Here is a 22,616-nt window from a genome sequence, read left to right as displayed (position 1 = left end):
TGAGTTTAAAATTTATACCTAGAAACCACCGACTAAATATTTAAGGTAAATGATCAAATGACCCTTTTTATTAACACCCTAAGAACCAAAAAAAATACCCAAAATGACCATTTACTAAATTGTCGATTTCGACAAACTAGAATTGACATCCGAATGATTTACGGATTTATCTGATACCCTTTCATTTTTGAAACAACCGCATTTTTGAAACAATCACATCTAGACATGTATACGCTTAAACGGTCGGTCATTGTTCTATTCCGCCGGGCTTCATATATATTGTGTCGAGCTTCATTTTTGTATGTAAAAGTGTAATACTATTCCGTCAGGCCCGATAGAAAAGATATGAAGCCCGACAGAATAGATCAATGACCGACCGTTTAAGTGTATACGGTTGAAAAACGAAATTGTGTCAGATATATTCGTCGGATGTCGATTCTAATATGTTGGATCCGACAGTTTAGAAATCAACCATCTTAAATTTTTTTGGTTTTAAAGGATTAATCAGATAAACACTACCGACAAAAAAAACATTTTGGTCATTATCCCTATGCCTGGTCATGAACAATCTTTTATCATTTTAAATTTTTAATCAAAACACCCAAAAATTATACCGGCACGTGGCGGGGCCACAATAAAATGTGAAGAAAATGGCGGGAAAATAGTTTACGCACACACACAGAGTCAATCGAAATCGAACAACAAACAATGGAAGCTGAACCAAAACCGTCATCGTCATCATCATCGTCGGCTTCAGCTTGCTGGCGAAAAGAGCTGGATACGAACCTCAAGCGGCTTCAATCTCTTCTATTCGGCGCCGATAACGCCATCCAGAACGGAGATTACAGTTACGCTCAACTACTCTCACTCCGTCTCATCGGTTTCCTCGATTCTCAGTCTCTCAACGACGTGGACGCAGCGTGTATTCGTCCGATTCGCCGTGAAGCTGTTTCGAAACTCGAATCTGCGACTTGGTCACTCGCTCCTGACTCGGACCGGTAGTTGTTTTAACTTTTAACACGTGATTATTGAGTTGCTTTCGTTATTAAATTGTGTTAACAATTGCTGTAGAATTTTAGGTTAATTTGAAACTTGAATGTGCTACTCAGTCACTCATAACTGACTCGGACAGTCGGACGTGTAATTGTTTACTGTGCTTTTGTAATCAAATTATTTGTGCCCTAGCTTTGTTGTTACCGTCAAATTGCAATGTCTAGATAGCTGATAATTTGTATTGATCTTCTAATTTGTTTCTACTCAGTCACTCGTTCCTGACTCGGACTGGTAGTTGTTTTAACACTTGTTTAATGAAGTTGTTTTTGTTAGCAAATTGTATGCCCTAGCTTTGTTGTTACTGGAAAATTATAACTTCTAGGTAGCTGATAATTTGTACTGATAAACTCGATTCTGCTACTCAGTCACTTGTTTCTGACTCGGATCAGTAGTTGTTTTAACACATGTTTAATGATGTCGTTTTTGTTACTAAATTGTGTGCTCTAGCTTTGTTGTTACTGGAAAATTGCAACTTCTAGATAGCTGATAGTCTGTTATGAAATTGCTGTAGAGTTTTAGGTTAATTTGAAACTCGAATCTTCCACTCAGTCACTCGTTTCTGACTCGGACCGGTAGTTGTTTTAACACGTGTTTAATGAAGTTGTTTTTGTTATCAAATTGTGTGCCCTAGCTTTGCTGTTAGTGTTACTGCCAAATTATAACTTCTAGATAACTGATAATATGTAGTGTTCGTCTAGTTTGTTTATGTTGATAATCCTGTTACAATTGTTGTAGAGTTTTAGGTTAAGTTGAAACTTGAATCTGCTACTCAGTCACTCGTTTCTGACTCGGACCGGTAGTTGTTTTAACACGTGTTTAATGAAGTTGTTTTTATTATCAAATTGTGTGCTCTAGCTTTGTTGTTACTGTCAAATTGTAACTTCTGGATAGATGATAATCTGTAATGATCTTCTAATTTGTTTATGAAAACTCGAATCTGCTACTGAATCGCTTGTTTCTGACTCGGATTGGTAGTTATTTCAACACTTATATACCGAAGTTGTTTTTGTAATCAATTTGTGTGCCCTAGCTTTGTTGTTACCGCCAAATTATAACTTTTAGATAGCTGAATGCTGATAATCTGTACTGATCTTCTAATTTGTTCATCTTGCATTGCCATAGAATTTTAGGTTTCTAAAACTCAAACCTGCTACTCGATCACTCGTTCCTGACTCGGATTGGTAGTTGTTTTAACACTTAATTACTGAGTTGCTTTTGTTATCAAATTGTGTGCCCTAGTTTTGTTGTTACCGCCAAATTGCAACTTCTAGATAGCTGATTATCTGTACTGATCTAATTTGTTTATGTTGATAATCCTGTTACGCAACGTAGAATTTAGGTTAATTTGAAACTTGAATCTGCTACTGAATCACTCGTTCCTGACTTAGGTTGGTATATATTTCAACACTTGTTTGCTGAGTTGCTTTCAGTCTTTCACAATCGAATTGTGTGCCCTAGCTTTGTTGTTATCAGCAACATGCAACTTCTAGATAGCTGATAATATGTACTGATCTTCTAATTTGTTTATGTTGATAATCCTGTTGAGCGATGTTGCTTTGCCGTAAAAATTTAGGTTAATTTGAAACTCGAATCTGCTACTCAATCACTTGTTCCTGACTTGGATCGGTATTTATGCCAATACTTATTTACTGAGTTATTTTTATAATCAAATTGGGCGCATTGGCTTTGTTTTCACCGTCAAACTGCAACTCCTAGATAGTTGATAATCTATACTGTTCTAACTTGTTTATGTAGATAATCCTGTTGCGCAATGTTGCATTTCCGTAGAATTTTAGGTTATTTTTGAAATGCGAATCATGAAATTCCAAAGGCTTGTTACTTTTTTGGTTTTTTTATATTTATGTTCATTTTTATGCTTTTGAGTTACAGCTGTAGAGAGTATAAGGCTTAATCTATGCAATGTAAACTGATTACAGATGTTGCTTGAAGTTTCTTATTTAGGTTAAATTTCTAGCTTAACTGCCTCAGTTGTGTTTCATTTAGGTTTATGTTAATTGGTTATCAAAGTTTATTAGCTGTTGATGTTTATCCATGGTTTTTGCATTATTTTCACTGCAGTCAAGCTTTTGAGCAAGCTGGTAGAGATCCAGGGTTTGTTTTCCACAAGCAAGGGGATATCAGCATTGAGAAAATTAAGCAATCAAAGTATTTCAAAGCTCTTCTGAAACATTCTAAAGTAAACACTCTAAATGAGGTACTGCATGGTTGTGGATTCTTAATTTTCTGGTTTAGGTTGTTTTTCTTCATCATAACTCATTTCTACATTTCTGAGAAGATTCTAAGTTTTCTAACTACCAATTATGATATAAGATAGATGAGCATTCTTGTTAAAATGCAATAACATAAGATGTTATAAATACCATTGGCAAATGACAACAATTCATGATAGGATGATGAGACTGGAAAGCAGGAAGATATCAACGGCAAGAATTTAAAAGGTCTTTTACCTGGAAAACCGACCTTGTACGGAGGCATCTTAGGAAAAAATAATAGCATGTATAATAACTCTGTTGAGGGTCGTGGTTCGTCTACATGCATTAATGTTGATGAAGAAAGAACAAATGGAAGTAACTTGAGATCAAAGCGAGCTCACATAGAAATCAGTAGCCCAAAGATTGAAAAAGTTATGTCTCCATCAAGTAACAGTGAAGCTACAGGCAACGGTTTTGTTACCGCCAAAAAGAAATTGGTATCCATTTTTAATGTTGAAATATCTTCTTATAAGCTTATTTTCAGGCTTTTTTGAAACATTGAATATGATTTCTCTCATTTATACCTCAGGAAATGGATGTAAGACAAAAGAGAGGGTTGACTGCATCACCAAATCCTTCAGTATCCCCACAAAGTGATGGATCTAATAGAGGGTATGGTGCCAAATCCTATGGATCACGTCGTGGACTGCGTGGTTTTGTACCACCGATTAGATCCAACGGTGGTAATACTGGCAATGTAACATCGCGCGCATCAAAAGGTGAAGATACCTTAGATGATTCAACAAAAAGATGGTAAGTTTAGTACTTGTTTATAAAATCATAAATCAACGTCAAGCATCTTGTTCACTTTAACCTCTGGAAAATGATATTTTGAACTTAGTCCACTATATGATTGCAGCATGGATATGCTATGTGGTCCTGATGGTGAGCTTCCAGAAAAGTTAAGGAATTTAGAGCCTCGTCTTATCGAGCACATTAGTAACGAGATAATGGATCGAGATCCAAACGTTCGCTGGGATGATATTGGTATTAGCGATGCTTATAGATTTTCTAGTTTAATGAATTTGTAGTTAACTCTGATAAGATTCTAATATGTTGCCTGCTTACAGCCGGGTTACATCATGCAAAAAAATGTGTAACAGAGATGGTCATTTGGCCTTTGATGCGGCCTGATTTATTTAGAGGTGTCCGTGCTCCAGGACGAGGGCTTCTTTTATTTGGTCCCCCAGTAAGTGTAACACATGTACGCGTGGCAATTTTGATCTATTGTTGTATTTTATAAACAAGAGATAAATTAGAAAGAAACTAGCTATCAAGGAAGCATGCAAATGGATTAAGCGCGTTAAATGGTGAATAGTTGTCTAAAGTGAACTTAAGACCTTCTAAATTGTTTTATTTTTAAGAGATCAAATATTATTCCAGTCATTTAATTATTGAGAAAGTAGACACAAGTAGTTTTAGTGGTCAACTCAGTCTGTTTGACTCCGCTGTTTTGCCACCTGTATGATTTGATTGTATCCTTTTTTCTGTTTAGGGAACAGGTAAAACAATGATAGGTAAAGCAATTGCTGGAGAGGCTAAAGCAACATTTTTCTACATATCTGCGAGTTCATTAACCAGTAAATGGGTATGTATAGACTCTTTTATGCAACTTATTTATAGCACTATAAATAAATGATAAATTGGTAATTGTATATGCACTAAAAATTTGACTTTAGATATCTCGAAATATGTAACTTCAATGTTGTGGTTGTAACTTGTTCATGATGATTGGGTAACCCTTATGAATGTGTCAATTTGCATTTTGTGTCTTCTCTAATTGGCCAAAGACGAATCATCTGTTTTGAAACTTTAGTCAAGTCGCCTATCCTGCTGACTTTTCTGTTATTTATTTAAGTAATAATGTTAGATGACTGTAGATTGGAGAAGGTGAAAAGCTAGTGAGGGCTCTTTTTGGAGTTGCCAGCTGTCGCCAGCCAGCTGTAATATTCATCGATGAAATAGATTCACTGCTGTCCCAGGTATGTTAAATAGCATAAAAAATCCGCTGTCTTTTGCAACTTAATTGCTCTTTGATTGCTCGAAAGACAATCTACTAAGAACGTGTAACTCGCAGCGCAAGTCAGATGGTGAGCATGAATCAAGCAGGCGAATGAAGACACAGTTTCTTATAGAAATGGAAGGATTTGACAATGGGAATGAACAAGTTCTACTCATAGGTAAGAATATATTATTCTTCATTCTTTTAGTGGGAAAATTAACCCGTTTCTAAAGATTTATCCGCTTTTCACTAAATTTATCTGCCAGGAGCAACGAATAGACCACAAGAACTAGACGAGGCTGCTAGAAGGCGGCTTACGAAACGACTTTATATTCCACTTCCTTCATCAGGTGCAACAAATAGATTAGCATACTACATTTTTCTTACTTTTTGGTAATGAATAACAAAATATAATGTTTCATATAGTTTATTGGTTATTATGAACTTATAAAGAAAAACATAAAGAAAATGAAAGGTAGCTAATCAAATCGACCTTACATATACCTGTTTCTAAAATAGTTCTACAATTCTTTATGCCAAAATTATATGACACTAATAATGAGATTTAAATTTGTATTTAATGTATCGGGGTTGAAGAAGCGAGAGCCTGGATAGTACGTAATCTTTTGATGAAGGATGGGCTTTTCAATCTTTCGACAGAGGAGATCAATAGCATATGCAAATTAACTGAAGGTAACTTATTTTTTTATATTTTTTACAAATTATGACATTTATATTTTCCTTAATTATGGCTTATCTTAGTTTGTATTTTGAGGTTTTTAGGGTATTCAGGATCTGACATGAAGAATCTAGTGAAAGATGCTTCAATGGGTCCATTAAGAGAAGCTATGAGAGATGCAAATATTACTGAACTTAAAAAGGATGATATGAGACCAGTTACTCTAAAGGTACTTTCATTATATAGGATTTTATAATTTAATCTTAATGGCTGATTGCTACAGTTTATTTTGAATTAAAAATATTTGAAAGATGTTATCGAGTTTGACCCATAAAAGTCAACTGACGTTATTTGTAGGACTTTGAGAATGCACTGCAAGAAGTGAGACCTTCTGTTTCTGTTAATGAACTTGGGACGTACGAAGTTTGGAATAATCAGTTTGGGAGCTTATCGATGTAGCATTGAAGCGATCGACTCGGTACTTGAAAGTCACAATCATGATTTTGACTGCCTGTTGCTCGGAATCTTATTGTATGTTATTCTTTTAAAATTCATATGAGAACTTTAAAGTAATGGAACATGACTGGTGAGGTAACATATGTAATAGGTTTGGGTCGGGTACTCGGGTTGACTCAATGTTTTCTTATATGCTTTTTATACCTGTTTTATAAAGGATTAATGTGCTGAATGTAACCATCAAAACTATATTATTACAAGTGAATTTATATCTAAATCCGTAAATAATCCAGTCGATTATTTTTTTAGATTATCATAACTCGTAAAGAAAGTTGCACATTAAAAGCCAACCTGATACCGACCCACTTGCAACCTCATCCATTAATGTCATGTGTCGTCTGGTTGATTTTTAGGTCGACATTATTACTCGTAACAAAATGAAATAAGAGTATGGAACTTATAAATTATGTTACAAGACCCAACAATAGGCAAAAGAAAAAAAAATAAATCCAAAAGTATGTAATTGCAGAAAAAGTTGCAGGGACTATCATACAATTTATCATCCTGCTCATATTCTTGCATACTCCCATGTATGTATAGCTTACATATTCGAATGCCTAACTTGCACATGAACACGATGCCACGACGTGTTCAAAATTCCTCCCAAGTTCCAGATGTCTTCAACCTTTTCGGGTTGTACATTTGCAGCCATGTCCACCTGTTGGTTGACATGAAAATAAATGAGTTAATAAGTCAACCATATTTATAGAGTTATAAACATGGATAATAATATGACATACAGCTTTGGCAATTATCTCGGTATTTGTGTGTACATCCACCTCAGCTTCAAAAAGTACCCATGCCCATTTATCACTTTTTTCATCATCTGCAATGTATTGAGCGCCCGGTTTTTGGTATCTAGATGCCTCCTTCCAGGTTTTACCCCCATCAGTGGATATATCAACCCGCTCAATTCCACGCCCACCTCCTGAAACCGCGTATCCTTTTACAGTTATCTGCACAAAATGTTTTAAAGAATCATTAATTATAAATGTATTAAATATGATTAAAAAGCTAGGGGTTGCATCAAACCGAAATAAGTGACCTGTAACTGAATTGACCAACATAACCGAACCGATCCCAACTGAACTCAAACCTGTCTGTTTTGTTTTATGTTTTCTCAAAATATGAATTTCCGGTTCGGTTTCGGTTTTGCATGTACCTGTTCACAAAAAAACCGACTCGAACCCATAATAAACGGGTAGCCCAAAAATTTTAGACCCAAATGTGTAATAATTAATTAAGAAAAAAAAATTTATGCCCAAAGTTTTAGGCCCAATTCATTAATTTGGGCCATTTTTTCAGCCCAAAAAATTCAAGCCCAACTGGCAAATAAACTAAAACAAACCCCATCATGAAAACCGACCAGTCTAAGCACAAAGGGACCCATGCGCACCCCTAACAAAGGCCATATTATTACAATAATATTCTACTAAAAACGTGCTTCAAAAATTGACAACTTCAGACCTGTTCTCCGGTTTCCTTTTAGCCAAGTTTTTGTTGACTTCACTTGTTAAAGATTAAAAGAAAAAAAAAACCTTGAGCTGACCCGCTTGTAAGAAAATGGATTTATATCACAACATATACTCACGCATACTCATTTACATGGACTTATACATGACAACAAGCTTGCTATGAAGGGTCAATTTTTAGTTAGGAATAAAAGTAAATCAATTCAAATCTGAATATCATCACTAAAGTCATAAATTACAAAAATCATTGCAAATTTTTTCCTAGAAGAGTTATAATTAAATGTATTATGAAATGTAACTAGATTCACAGAATCCAAAACATGCAAGTACTTTAAATAGATAAAACTTACTAACCTTTCCATTTCGCCCCACATTCACATCCTCCAAGGAGCATATTGCACTCTGCCAATAACCAACCCGCAAATGAAGTCAATATTAACTCACGATTTAACATAATTATCATATTCTAGCCATAGTTATTAAAACCCTTGCTTCTTGCGCCTAGGCCCCTTTTTCAGGCGACGCTCAATAAATGTGCTTCTAGTTCCTATGCGAGCACTTTGGCATTGTCTAGGACAGGAACATGAGAAGACAAAAGCCGAGCAAAAGAAACACAGAGTGCTATTGAAACTTAGGTCTAGGAGAGGTCAAAGGAACTACATTAAACATTTTGTTATTCAAGTTTTGGAATTACATTTGAATGTTGACTATTTTAGAACTCTTGGTGCTGATTAGATGATATTAAATGTTATATAATAGCTTTTATTTATTATATTTGATGAATAATATCAATTTCATATATACGTAATAAATTTTTAATTTTTTAATTCAAGTGCGCTTTTTTTTTTCTCATGACCTTGCTTTTTTTGCGCCTTGCGCCTAGGCCCCAAGCGAGGCCTATGCGCCTTGAGTGCGCCTATCACATTTAATAACTAAGATTCAAGCCCTGACAAATAAATTAAAGTTCCTGTTAATCGAGAAAATGAGTAACGAGTACCTGTACAGGGAAATCCATTTGTGGCCTCCTTGTAGACCAATCAATATTATCCCAATTTACTGTAGGCGGAAACATTTTGTAGTCTTTTTGCACAAAGAATCCCTGATAAGTGTCATCAATACACTGCAGGCTTAGAAACAGGAACTCGAGCATGTAAATTTTATATATTAATAATAATATTGAAGATCTCACCTTGCAGTCTTGGGAGTCTATGTTGATGCTATCCAGCCACTTCACAGATCGGGCACCAATAACCCCAGGGACAACTACTCTCAGCGGATACCCATGATCCCTGTTGAGAATCTTTAACAGTTCACAAACCAATAAGCAAAAGTGATATCAACTGCCATGCAGGATAAAAGATTCTAAATTTGTGATTACAGTTTAATACTGAAGAGAGAATTGAAGGAAACGGAATGATAGGGGTGTGCATAAAACCGAAATAACCAACACAAACAAACATACCCATTGTAATCTCACTCCTAGCAGTAAGCTATCGAAATAATCGAACGTAAATAACCGAACCCAACCCAAAAACAATGGTTTGGTTTTATGTTTTATTTCAGAAACCAAATTTACGATTTGTTTCGGTTTTGCATGTAACATAAGACAAGAATGGACCCATAAAACCAAAGCAACTTTTATAACTGTACCAAACCCGTAAAAACCGAAAAAATCACCTTTTTGTTATTGAATTTATGGATTATAACTTTTTTTTGAATGTTAAGTAATTAATAAAAAATTAATAGTTGGTCTAACTCAAAAGGTCCAAATGCGAATAATCAACTATTTCATTATTTTCAGACATTTTTGTTTTGACCCAAAAATTTTAATATTTGGCACAACCGAAAAAACGAATCGAGCCCATTGTAAAAAACCGAAAGCCAAAAAACAATGAAACTGAACGGTTTTCAGAACCCGAAAACTGGATTTTCAGTTTTTTTGGTTAGCTTGATCCCAAAACCGACCATGCACACCCCTACCAGGAACATATACATTAAGTTCGTAATAATAACAATTTTGCTACTTTAAATTTCCGTAAAATCTCTCAATTATACCTCTCCATTCATCTCATAAGCAAGCAACACATCAGCTTCCGGATTTGTCGCCTGAATTAGTGGGATTGAAGCCTTGTAAGGACCTCCTTTCTCCTCCTGTAATCAAGCAAGAAACATTATAAAAATAACTTGTAATCAACAAAACCAAAAATGGAAAACAAAATACAAACCTTACACCTGTCAACGCTCACAAACTCAACAAACTTTCCACCTGTCGGTGTCGTGTTTGTAAACTTAGGTATACCAACGAGTTCAAGAACATCTGCAAGTTTTGCTCCACCCCAAATTGCTGACATGTGCACAACAAAGGGCAAATAGGGTATTATTATTATTATTATTATTTCATTGCAAAATAGGTTAATGAATTTACAAATTGGTGGATAGTGACTTTAGAAAACAAACCATTTCCTAAAGCAGCAACATCCCAACCAACTCCTCTTACAGTTCGGGTTTTTCTCATTGCGGTTCGTCTATTACCAGCACACTATAAAGTGGCAGTTACATTATATTTAGGAAGACTCCTGCAATTAAAAAAACAAAATGAATATTAAAAAATTAAAATCTTTCATGAAAATATAAAATAGAACAGAAAGTGTTTTAACTTTTAAGTACGTATTACTTACAAAATGTCTTTCATGAAAAGCTCTTTGGGTTTCTCAATTAGTCCCTTAACAGACACACAATATCTGTTTATTAAAAACATATAATAACAGTCGGTTAATAAAAAACAATTTTACATATAAAGATCAAAAGCAACAAGTTTTAGGAGTTAGGACCTTTCTATATCATCAACAACAGGTATCAGTCCATGGCTTCTTTTGTAGAAGAAATGTGTAGGTGTCACATACGAAGAAACCAACGCTTGACGTGTTGGCTCGGCATTGAAGGGCTCCTGTGCCAAATAATATTTATAAACTACAAAACTCATAAATATACACACACACACACACAAATCAAAATCTGAGCTTTATAAAACTTAAATATATATACATACATACTAGGTTAGAAACCCGTGTATTACATGGTTGGATAAAAAAACATTAAATAGCTAGTTATGAAGAAGATTTTTGAATTATAAAACCATAATTTTGACATAAGATATGATTGAAATACTAGTATAAGTTCAATGCTAACAAAATCAGTATTAGGGGGCAGTTAATCGGAAATCAGTAATCAACCGATACAACATTAGGTAATCGGACCTAAAAATCAAAGCCGATCAAACTTTAGAACAGTCAAAATTTCGACATACATTTGCAAGAGAAGAGCATTCGAACACCCGTTTCACAGGCGCTTTTAAAACTAACGACTCAAAAGAGAGAAATAATGCAACCAAACCATGATTCGAAAGAAGCATGTAAATCACTCAACAAACGAACCAAATTTAAAACAATTCGGTAAGTAAATCAAAAAACAAAGGATGTAAAAGCGAGCATACGTTCAACATTTAAGCATCAAATAAAAAAATCCCATTCTACATAAACAGAAAACCAAAATAAGTTCCCTTAATGCATCATACTTATGTTTCTAAGCCATTCCATTTTGCACGCAGCTAGTTAGTGTCCTCCATCCATTCCATGCGGATTGTATGATCTGACAAATAAGCAAATAAAGCGAATGTGAGCAAAATTGTAAGGCAGGTTCAGCATGTATACTTCTTTAGCCGCAAACAAATGAACAGTCATCAGACATTCGGACCAAACTACCACAAGATACGCAGTTGGTCTTAACATGAAAAAACTCCAAAGATCCTCAACATAAAACTTCAAATCCCTTTTAAGTTTTAACTATAGAGCATGATCCATCACACTCTATGTATAACCATGAGACTGTAAACTGAAAAACTCACGGGCCCCACTGATACCCTTTAATCAATGGGATAACGCTAAACCGATCAGGTAAACACAGTTGTCCCCGCTATCATTCTCATCATGAGATTCTACATACTAATTCTATATGGTCTACTCATATAATGAACAGCGAAGACATACATGATAAAAGACAGCAAACATGATTTAAATTCTTGGTTTAAAAAAGCACAGCCTATCGCGCAGCCCACGTCGCTTTCGCCACTCAAGGCGAAAGTTCAAAACACGCAGGCGAGGTGAGCGCCTTTCGTACATGGGTGCTTTTTATGAAGCAAATGTCATACAACATGCTTTTGAAGTTGTATAATTTATACATTAAATCATATATAATGCTTGGTTATAATTTTGGGTAGAGGATGCTACAAACCTATGACATATAAAATAATAAAAACCTTGCGCCTCACGTACGGAAAACACGCGCTTTTGTGCTGCGAGATGTTGTTTGAGAGCATGTTTGGAATTGAGTTTCAAAACAACTTACTGGCTACTATTTAAAAAAAAAACTATTTAGTGCTTTACATGCTTCTTTAGAATCGCCGAATTAAATGATTAGGATCAAAAGGCTAAGATAAGAAAGATTTTGGTGATTGCCAAACATTTCTTTTAACTTATTGCTTTTTGAAAGAAAAAAACAATAAGCCAATAAGTTGTTTTTCAAATTCAATCCCAAGCATGCTCTAAGACCTGTTGCTCACGCTTTTTAAAACCAAAGATTTAATCATTCCAAAAACATAATTCACATTCTCAAATCTCAATTATTCTAGCCAGAGTTATTAATAATTGAGAAAAATCTGCAATTCAGGGTATAGCGACTTCCTTGACTGAAAGCGCAATTTTAGGAGAAAAATCTGCAATTCAGAATTTTTTTTGATTCTTTTTTATTTTTTGATTTTCTTTGATTTAGCACTTAGCCCATTTAAACAACTTACCTAAAATTCAACAAATTACCAAAATTAACTCCAACCTCTCATTATATTGAATGACATTGCTTATGCAAATCACAAAGCAAAGATCTTTTGGCCTTTTGTTTTAATACTTATTATTTTATGAAATTTTCTTTTTCAAGTAAGAACAATTTGGTTATTTTGGTTAGTGAATTCCATACTTAAAAGTGATATATTCTATTGCAAAATACTTTTTAGAAGTTTTTATTTAATCGCGCTTTTTTTATTTGAGGCCCACGCTTTTTTTGCGTCTTGCGCCTAGGCCCTCGGCGAGGCCTATGCGCCTTCTAGCATGAGTTAATAAGCTCAAATTCTACCCTTCCTCCCTCTCTCTCTCTCTCTCTCTCAACACCGATAAATTTTGCTATTAATTCATGGTAGACACTACTTGGGCATTAAATCAAATTTAAGGTATTCATATTCAATGCTAGGAGATAAGCAAATAAATCAACACGAAACACTTCAAACGCATATATCAAAATCCACACTCAACAACAATTAGGTGAAAATCAACCATTACTAAACGCAAAAAGCTAAGCAGTTAATGTGGAAAAATAGCGGCAGTGAGATATCGGTAACTTTAATATCATGTAAAATTCATATATATATAGCAATTTAACACTAATAACTCAGTATGCTCTCTTACCACTAACAATCATAGCGAGTAGGAACTGACAAAGACTTAAAACACCTACATTGAACACTAAAAGCTGATTATTATGACTTAAAACACCGATATCCGTCAGTATCCCTGATATTATCGGTACCGATAGGGACGGAGCACATATAAGAAAGTGAATTCACCTCTAAACAGATCCGACGATGATGTTATTGATCGGAATGAAGATAAGCTTAACGAAGAAGCCTACGAATCCCATGACAACGAATCCAATGGCCGTACGAACAGCTACCTTGGAGAATTCTGTAAGGAATTGAAATAGATCTAATATTAATACTAAAACGAGTGAATTGAATTGAGAAAATTAGGGTTTAAAGAAGAGTACCTTTGCGATCAGGCTTGTGGCATCGCTTGACTAGACGATAGCTGTCCTTTGAGAACTCTCTCAGTGGCTCGAAGACTGAATCCAAAGCATCCATTACTGATTGATTGATTGATTGGATCTGTGTAAAGAGAATCAGTGGGTGTTTGGTACAGAGAATGGAAATGGAGTGAAAATAGAAATGGAAATGGAACTGTAGAGGAAGAGAATTGGTATGGAGAATGAGAATCATTTCTCTTGTTTGGTATACGAGAAAATAAACAGCGAACTCTACCATACCCAACCCCACCTCCACCCAACCTGACACCACTCACCACCGCAGCCCCACCACCACAGCCCCACACCACCAGCACCAGCACCACCACCACAGCCCTTTCTTCAACCACAGCCCACCACCACCGGCTGCCGCCACCAAACCTCCTTCTTCAACCACAGTACACAAGAAATTAAAAATATTCAAATTTTTGGAACATAAGATATAGAAAAAGGAGGCTCAGATCTGTCATCACTGCCTCTTTGGAGATTTTGTGGTGGTGGTTGTGGTGGCGATGATGATGATGATAATCAGAAGCCACCTGCAACCACCGCCGATTTCCACCACCACTGTCACCCACCTGCGACCACAATCAACCGGTTACCATCTCTGTGTTCACCACTGCGAACGGCGGAGACGGGGTGGTGGTTGCAGACTTGGAGACGAGGTGGCGGTTGCAGACTTGGAGACGAGGTGGCGGCCGGAGACGGGGTGGTGGCCGGAGACGAGGTGGTGACATGCTATGAGGAGGCTGCTGAGAAATGGATTTCTCTTTGTTTTAAAGAGAAATGGAATTCTCTAGAAAGAGAAATAGAAATGAAAAGTGGAAAACAAACAAAAGAAATATTTCTAATTCAATTTCTCCCCAATCAAATCCCTCTACCAAACACCCCCTTAGGGATTTGTATGCGGAGGAAACGATGAAAATTCAAAACAGAGCAAAGGGTTATTATTATAGCGTTGACAAACAAAGCTACTTTGGCTTAAGGATTGTTATTTTTATTGTTATTTGTTATATTGTTATTACCACTTTTAGACATGTGTATGAGGAACTAAATAATAAATTTATAAATAAATTTAATTAATAAGTATATAATGTATGTGAAAAAAATATATTACATATATATTTCTTATTCTTATTATTGAAATTTTAAAACTAAATATCAATGTCATTTGAAATCAAAAATAGTGGAACCTACCAAATAAATTTTAAAAATAACATAATGTTCGCAAATAATGTGCTAATTATACAACCTATAACACTACAAAGTAATATTTTTTTAATAGAAAACATTAAAAGGTACTTGTACATTTAAATACATATTTTGGATTATTTTCGACTTGTTTCCTTTTAGTTAACTATGTAGCTTAGCTTATTCTACGCAACTTCACAACATGAAAACAACAATAAAACCATTCAATTAAGATAAAAACACATTTAAGATGAGAATTAAGTACGAATTAATTCAACGAAATACAAAAAAAAAATAACTAATAACCATATGAATCAAATAATAAGCAAACTTTTCAAAACATATTCAAAATCAAAGTAATGAAAATAAAATCAAACAAATATTGTTAAACTCCAAGAAACACTATGAGAACCCAAAATGAAACTATTTAAATCAAATATCTTTTAATATAATGTGTTCATTTTTTTTACTATTGTAATATGATTATTATATATGTTATTAACAAACTAATCTTTTTGTTTATTGAAATAAATTATATTAGTTAAATAAATTTGATTTTATATAAAATAAAAACAACTTAAATCTGGAGATGATATGAAAACTTAGGTTGACTTTTATAACTGAATTTTGAACTTAAATATAAGATTTATCTAACTTATATATAAAAAATATACATTAATTATAATTAAATATCTTAATTTATAAGATACAAAAGTGAAGGAGTTTTTGTGGAAAAAAAATTATTAGATGAAACATGGTGATGACATGTGTCACAATTATTTTTTTTTATTATAATAGGTAGATGGTTGTTTGAGCATTCTCATCCAACTCTTTGAGGGGTGATTTTATAATTTAGATAGTGATTATAAAAAGTTTTTATATTTAATATATTTTGAGAGTGGTTGTGAGTGAAGAAAAGAAAAAAGGTAATGATAAAAGGTAAAAAAAATTGGGGCATTTACATATTTTCTCTTCCTAAATATTATTTAATTGAAATTGAGAGTATAAAAATATAGTGAGTTTTAATGTAGTTTTTGATTTAGAGGTAGGGAGTAGGATGAGAATGCTCTTATTCTTATTTGTTATTGTGGGAAAAGTTAAAATATAAAGGGAAACAAAAATGAGAAAGATTTGTAATCATGCAAAAAACCTCTAAAAAAATCTAAAAAATCATAAATCAAAATATAAATAAAAAACAAAAAAAAATGTTTCCATTGTCATTCTCGTTCCAAAAAAAGAACGCCGAAAAGACACAATGCAAAGACAAAACACATAATGACGAAACAAAAGACACAATTATAACTAAAAAATACATAATAAATCTTACTACTATAATAAAACAATACCATGTTTTGCCACTCGTCATGCTCTCATAATCCACTAGATAATCAATTTAATTTAATTATGCATTTAATATATTAGCAATTATATTGTATTAACTTTTAAGATATAACCTGTAAGTATCGAATTTGACTTAATAATTGTTCAAAAGTCAAAGCAATACTGACGACTAAAAATGTTGATCTTTTAAAATAAAGTTTATCTGTTTTAATTAAAATCTAGATTTGTTCTGCTTGGAATTTTTTCTATGGGGATTTAACTTTTTGGATTTTTTTTCTATTCAATTATTTTTCACTAATGCTTGGATTTCAACTTTAATTTTCAAAACGAATGATTTTTTATTTTCGTCAATAGCTTATTGTTATCCTATCCTTGGTTTGCTAATTGCCTAAAAGAATGTTGAACCAACACTTTTTCAATTGATATTTAAACTTTCCATGGCCAATCAACACTTTTTAATGAAGAATTATTTCCAATTTCAAATCAATTGATATTTTGATTTGTTTAGTCTTACTTAAATTTGTTTGTTTAATTCATTCAATAGCATCAAGAATCCGATTCCATTACTGTTGGTGCGTCCGTTGACACATTTAGTGTAGAGATATGTCACTTTTCATTTTAGGTTATTTTCCTTATTATACAACAGCAATAAATAATTAAACAACATTTGCTATTTACCGCTTCCTTTTTAAAATAGTAGTTGACACGTTTGTTACTGGAGGTGCGCAAACCGGTTTTCGGTTTAAACCTAAGCAGTTCATTGAACGTCCGGTTCTTTAGACTTTAAAGGCCTATATTTTATAAAGAAGTTTTGACAGATTGTATATATCATTATCTTTTTTTATAACCATGAGAAACTGTCAACCAAAGCATTACCAATAATCTTTTACTTACCATACGGGACCAATAGATTTGGGTCTTCAATTACGTCAACCAACACTTACGTCAATTGATATTATCCGATCAGGGTTGGTATCTATGTATTGATACTGCCATTACGGCCGGAACTAATTACCATATTTTGATTTCCAATTGATATTCCTATTTTCGTTTACAATAAACTGATTTCCAAATTTCAACCGGGCATTACATGGAATGGTTAATGAGCTATAAATGGATATGATATGTGAGCTATAAATTAGTTTTGAGCTACAAACGAGGTTTTAAACCGGATGAAACCTATTTTTGTCTAACCGGTTCCAAAATATCGGCTTCAAACCGGTTTTAGTTAAAAAAAAAAAACTCCATATCGGTCCTAACCCGGTGGTTTATAACTACAAACCGGTTTTTGTAATATCGGGTTCAAACCGGTGTTCCTATTATGCTCCTTAGAAATCTTAACTAGAAAGAAGGCTTATGTAACGGTACTCGACTACAAATTATATTTTTAGGTAATCGTGTAATTGAAGCAAAAATTATTTCTAAAACTAACATTGGACATAGAGTTTTTGTGACATCCCTCGATTTTGGGTCAAATGGTATTTATTTTGCATTTGTTTTTATGTTGTAAACCGACCCGATTTATATCCCGAACATTTCAAATATATAAAATATTGGATTTTATGTTACTAAAATATTCCCGCTTGTCTAATTTGAAAAACCCCTTTTACGGATTCGAAAACGGACTTAAAACGCTCAAGATACATCAAAAACGAACTTCCGGACGCGAACCGACGTGCTGACCAGCAGCAGATCAGCAGCAGCCCCATTTTTGTTTTTTTTGTTGTTTTGTGACTTGTCTTGACCCCTCTTGCATGCAAACCTTGATATCACACCCAATGCTTGACCCTTTCTGTAAGGCCCCGAACCCGGTAGCCCTACTTTAGCGTCGGATTTACTCATAAACACAGTTCTTACAAATCAGAGTTCATTAAAACTTTCGCGGAATATAAAAACTTTCATAAAACATTTCATAACAAAACACTTCTTGTCTTAAAACATCATTTTGTCTTTCAGAATAAACGAAACATTAAACTTAAACGTCTTGAGTCTTCTGATGCCAGCCTCTTATTCAGTGCCACGTGTCTCCTCAAGCGAGCTGCCTCATCCTACTCACCTGCGTGCATACTAAAAGTCAGCTACGCTGAGTGAGTTCTAGTTAATCATACACTATACAATACACATAAACTTATATTCTTACATTCATACTTTCATACTTTCTTTTGTATTAACTTACTTTCATATCTTACGTTATAAAGAGCATTACGCCCTACATTCCTCGAGTATTATTAGGGCTCGGTACCCTCCTTCCTCGAGTATTATTAGGGCTCGGTACCCTCATTCCTCGAGTATTATTAGGGCTCGGTACCCTCTTTCCTCGAGTATTATTAGGGCTCGGTACCCTCTTTTCTCGAATATTAGTAGGGTTCGGTTCCCTAGTTCTCGAATATTAGTAGGGTTCGATTCCCTCTTCGTTACCATACAACCATACATTATATCTCGAGTATTATTAGGGCTCGGTACCCTCTTTCCTCGAGTATTATTAGGGCTCGGTACCCTCTTTCCTTGAATATTAGTAGGGTTCGGTTCCCTAGTTCTCGAATATTAGTAGGGTTCGATTCCCTCTTCGTTACCATACAACCATACATCATACCTCGAGTATTATTAGGGCTCGGTACCCTCTTTCCTCGAATATTAGTAGGGTTCGGTTCCCTAGTTCTCGAATATTAGTAGGGTTCGATTCCCTCTTCGTTACCATACAACCATACATCATACCTCGAGTATTATTAGGGCTCGGTACCCTCTTTCCTCGAGTATTATTAGGGCTCGGTACCCTCTTTCCTCGAATATTAGTAGGGTTCGGTTCCCTAGTTCTCGAATATTAGTAGGGTTCGATTCCCTCTTCGTTACCATACAACCATCATTTCCTTCTTTTATTAACTTTATCACATTCATACACATAAGCATACATATCATACTTACCTTATACTTAGCGTTACAACCTGACAGTACATGCAATATCCGAAGATCGTTCACGTACCGTCAAGCCATCATTCATACATATCACATTATTCACATAAGGCATACACTTATCTCTTAGGATAAGCGTATTAACAAACATATCGAGCATGCACACAGCCCCGAAAACATAACACATAAATGGGGCTAGAAACTCACCTGAATCCTGTTACGCTCTCCTTTAATAGTTATTCCCTTCTTGAGCTGTGCACGACTAACTGTATAATATTTACACGTATCAATTAACTACTACTACTCATGTTGTATTTCTATCTTTATACAACCCACAACGAACGGGGGTCCGGGGGCAGCGCCCCTGGCAGCGAGGTCTAGGGGCGGCAGCCCCTAGCAGGTCCAAGGGGCAGAGCCCCTGGCTGGGGTCGAGCTGCCAGGTCAGCTTGGAAAAATTTTATTTACATTAACTGTCTTAACACATTTTCCATTAGGTTTTTAATTTATTTTCTAAGCGAACTTAACTTTAGGCGAAGTTAAACCTTAAGCGAACTTAGCTTTAGGCGAAGTTATCAGTTAGGCGAACTTAGCTTTAGGCGAAGTTAAACTTTAGGCGAACTTAGCTTTGCAGGCGAATTGTCATCAGGCGAACTTAGCTTTGCAGGCGAAGTTCATCAGGCGAACTTAGCTTTGCAGGCGAAGTTATCAGGCGAACTTAGCTTTGCAGCAAAGTTGTCATCAGGCGAACTTAGCTTTGCAGGCGAAGTTATCAGGCGAACTTAGCTTGCAGGCGAAGTTGTCCAGCTGCAGGTACTGTTCATCCTTAAATCCTTTAATCATCTTCGTTTCTTAACCAAATAACTCGATTTAGGTATCCACGGAATCGTCTGACCAGCGCCTACAAACCCCAACCATCAAATCGACCTAACATCGATGTTTAAAGGGTGCGATTTAGGCATATAGGTTACGGGTTCTTTTATCAATCGATTAACCCATCAAATCATATCCATTTTCAGTAAGTTTAGCTTTGTTGGATTCGTTTTTACCATACAAACACAGATCTATCATTTCTATACTAATCCAAACCTAAACGAACAAGTTCTCGATATAAACGTACCGTAAATGAGTCGAACTACGAACACGAGCTGGTCTTGTTGCTTTGGTTCGTCACGAAGATCTAGCACCAACGAGCTCGGGTCCTCTCCTTTGGATCTTGGTTCTGGTTGTGTGTGTTTTGGAGTGTGCAGAGATTAGGATGGATGAATGGATGGAATGGAAATGATTGGGGTTTAAGGGGGTATTTATACTTCCTTAAGCCCATGGACCGAAGGCCCATATTTCCTTTTGGTCCATATCTAATCCCATATAATTATCCTACTAAGTCTTCATATTTTGCTATTATTATTATCGTTCCACTAACTCGTTTATTTCACCCGACAAAATAATATAATAAATATTACTTTAGAAATTTCGGGATGTTACACTTTCAACCCACCCTGTATATACACCCCTATCCGCTTCATTAATCCTTGCTCATTCATCTCTTTCTCTTCAAATTCTCAAGCATTCAAAGGTGTTCTTCATATTTTTTTGGCAGTTTGACTTTCCAAAGTCAAAATGACCATAGTCTTACATTATAATCAACTTGTTAACACTTATTTATACTTGAAGATTGTTATACAACATATATATAATAGCACCCTTTTGTACCTTCGGTGGGCATTTCTCTGGTCTCGGTCGGTTAAGTGTCCGGTGTAACGCCCTGGAATTTGACTGGTAGACAAAAATCAAGGAATCATCGGAAACTATACACTTTGGGGTTCTGGACGATAAGTTCGGAACCCATATCATTGGAGAAATCTGTTTTTATCATTTGAAATGTTTATTTTATAAAACGACATTTACGTCTGGAAAATATTAATTTTTATGCTTTTGAAAAATAAAATGTTCTTATTTAAAAAAAAAAAAAAAAAAAAAAAAAAGATTTTAAATAATTATTCGGAAAATGGTTTATAAAAGTTTTGCTGAAAAAGTTTTAGTTTGTTTAAAAACTTATGAACTCGACTAGTCTTGACCCGTCGGTAGTCTAAACCCGAACCCGAGTCACCCGAGTATTTAAGCGGAAAATCAAGTATTCTTACACCATCTCTTTCATTTCCACCAACACTTCCCACCCAAACACTCCCACTTCTAGAGAGAGAGTAGTGAGAGAAAGTCATCCAATCTAAGATTCGAGTCCACCAATCTGTTTATCGTTGTTGTCGGTAAGATCTTCTTGAAAATCATACGTTTTTACAACCAAAACCCGCCCCGAATCGAGCAAAAACTCCGACTTTTGTGTCAAGTGTGTTCTTGGTCAAAAACCGTCATTTTTGGTGTCAAAATGCAAGCTTTTGTGTTTAAAAGTACTAGGAATCGATACCCCTTTCAATCCCAAGCATTTCCATGTCAAAAACTTCGATTTTGGGTCAAAAATCTGGAAAATCTGGAAAACCCGTGGGTATCTCCGTCGCCCAGCTTGAAGGAGTCGAATCAGACTCATTCGATCGAACCAGTCGATCGAATCAGTCCAGTCGATCGAACCAGTCGATCGAATCAGTTCATTCGATCGAATGTGTCGATCGAACCAGTCCAGTCGACCGAATAGGAAAGCAACCGAATGGTCTCCAACTCATTCGACCGAATGAGCTTCGTATTCGATCGAACGTCTGTCTATTCGATCGAATGAGTGTCTATTCGATCGAATGTGTTTCTATTCGATCGAATGTGTGTCTATTCGATCGAATGTGTTTCTATTCGATCGAATGTGTGTCTATTCGATCGAATGTGTTTCGATTCGATCGAATGTGTTCCTATTCGATCGAATCAGGTCAGAACCAAGCTGTTTCGTCTTTAAAACCTAGTTTTTGCTCGAGATCGTGTAAGGCTTACACTCTTAGACTTAAACTGCGTTGTTAACTTATTATGTCCTTGTCTAGACTTAGAGGATCGACGTTTGACAGCACCCGACCGCCCTAGCAACCACACCTAGTCAACAAGGTGAGTTCATAGCCCCCATTTTTCTTTTAAAGCCTTTCAAATCATTGGGGGTGAAAACATGGTAAATGTACACGTTTTGACAAAACACATTTATTCAAACATTACTTATCATAAACACTTGACAAATCTTTTGCAAACAATGAACATTGGGAAAACAAGTAATCATGGCAGGTTACGCGTACCTTAACTTTCTCGGAAGTTGTGTATGCATAATCAAATATTCAGGAGTAAATATG

General features: G+C 35.1%; 3 protein-coding genes across 3 annotated transcripts; 1 reads left to right on the top strand and 2 right to left on the bottom strand.

Annotated features, from left to right (window-relative positions):
- Nucleotides 1-708: 708 nt before the first annotated feature.
- Nucleotides 709-6,615, top strand: LOC143628739 (ATPase family AAA domain-containing protein FIGL1-like). Its single transcript, XM_077098240.1, has 13 exons — nt 709-998; nt 3,133-3,268; nt 3,464-3,763; nt 3,856-4,079; nt 4,186-4,313; nt 4,397-4,515; nt 4,822-4,914; nt 5,207-5,308; nt 5,404-5,506; nt 5,595-5,678; nt 5,926-6,021; nt 6,112-6,236; nt 6,365-6,615. Exons 1-13 carry the CDS (start codon nt 709-711, stop codon nt 6,464-6,466), a joined length of 1,902 nt encoding a protein of 633 aa, XP_076954355.1. The 3' UTR covers nt 6,467-6,615.
- Nucleotides 6,616-6,928: 313 nt separating this feature from the next.
- On the bottom strand, nt 6,929-10,968 carry LOC143628801 (sulfite oxidase-like). The gene is made up of 10 exons (XM_077098286.1): nt 10,827-10,968; nt 10,674-10,736; nt 10,453-10,571; nt 10,221-10,339; nt 10,051-10,146; nt 9,185-9,295; nt 8,993-9,094; nt 8,350-8,397; nt 7,264-7,479; nt 6,929-7,181 (listed from the first exon to the last, which is right to left on the bottom strand). Exons 3-10 carry the CDS (start codon nt 10,508-10,510, stop codon nt 7,065-7,067), a joined length of 867 nt encoding a protein of 288 aa, XP_076954401.1. The 5' UTR covers nt 10,511-10,571; nt 10,674-10,736; nt 10,827-10,968; the 3' UTR covers nt 6,929-7,064.
- Nucleotides 10,969-11,485: 517 nt separating this feature from the next.
- Nucleotides 11,486-13,960, bottom strand: LOC143628802 (protein transport protein Sec61 subunit gamma-like). Its single transcript, XM_077098287.1, has 3 exons — nt 13,867-13,960; nt 13,667-13,784; nt 11,486-11,643 (listed from the first exon to the last, which is right to left on the bottom strand). Exons 1-2 carry the CDS (start codon nt 13,958-13,960, stop codon nt 13,669-13,671), a joined length of 210 nt encoding a protein of 69 aa, XP_076954402.1. The 3' UTR covers nt 11,486-11,643; nt 13,667-13,668.
- Between the last annotated feature and the right edge of the window lie 8,656 nt (nt 13,961-22,616).

Source organism: Bidens hawaiensis, unplaced genomic scaffold, assembly GCF_021521415.1.
Source record: "Bidens hawaiensis isolate Kalapana, Puna unplaced genomic scaffold, B.hawaiensis_p1.1 tig00005061_1, whole genome shotgun sequence".
NCBI lineage: Eukaryota > Viridiplantae > Streptophyta > Magnoliopsida > Asterales > Asteraceae > Bidens > Bidens hawaiensis.
This window is presented reverse-complemented; position numbering and strand designations above follow the sequence as displayed.

Coding starts and splice junctions, on each gene's coding strand:
- LOC143628802 (XM_077098287.1), bottom strand. CDS start 13,960: ATGGATGCTTTGGATTCAGTCTTCGAGCCACTGAGAGAGTTCTCAAAG. Junction 13,785..13,866: donor CCACAAGCCTGATCGCAAAG/GTACTCTTCTTT, acceptor AATTCCTTACAG/AATTCTCCAAGGTAGCTGTT.
- LOC143628739 (XM_077098240.1), top strand. CDS start 709: ATGGAAGCTGAACCAAAACCGTCATCGTCATCATCATCGTCGGCTTCA. Junction 999..3,132: donor CTCGCTCCTGACTCGGACCG/GTAGTTGTTTTA, acceptor TTTTCACTGCAG/TCAAGCTTTTGAGCAAGCTG. Junction 5,309..5,403: donor TAGATTCACTGCTGTCCCAG/GTATGTTAAATA, acceptor TGTAACTCGCAG/CGCAAGTCAGATGGTGAGCA.
- LOC143628801 (XM_077098286.1), bottom strand. CDS start 10,510: ATGAGAAAAACCCGAACTGTAAGAGGAGTTGGTTGGGATGTTGCTGCT. Junction 10,147..10,220: donor TGAGCGTTGACAGGTGTAAG/GTTTGTATTTTG, acceptor GCTTGATTACAG/GAGGAGAAAGGAGGTCCTTA. Junction 7,182..7,263: donor CCGAGATAATTGCCAAAGCT/GTATGTCATATT, acceptor GTCAACCAACAG/GTGGACATGGCTGCAAATGT.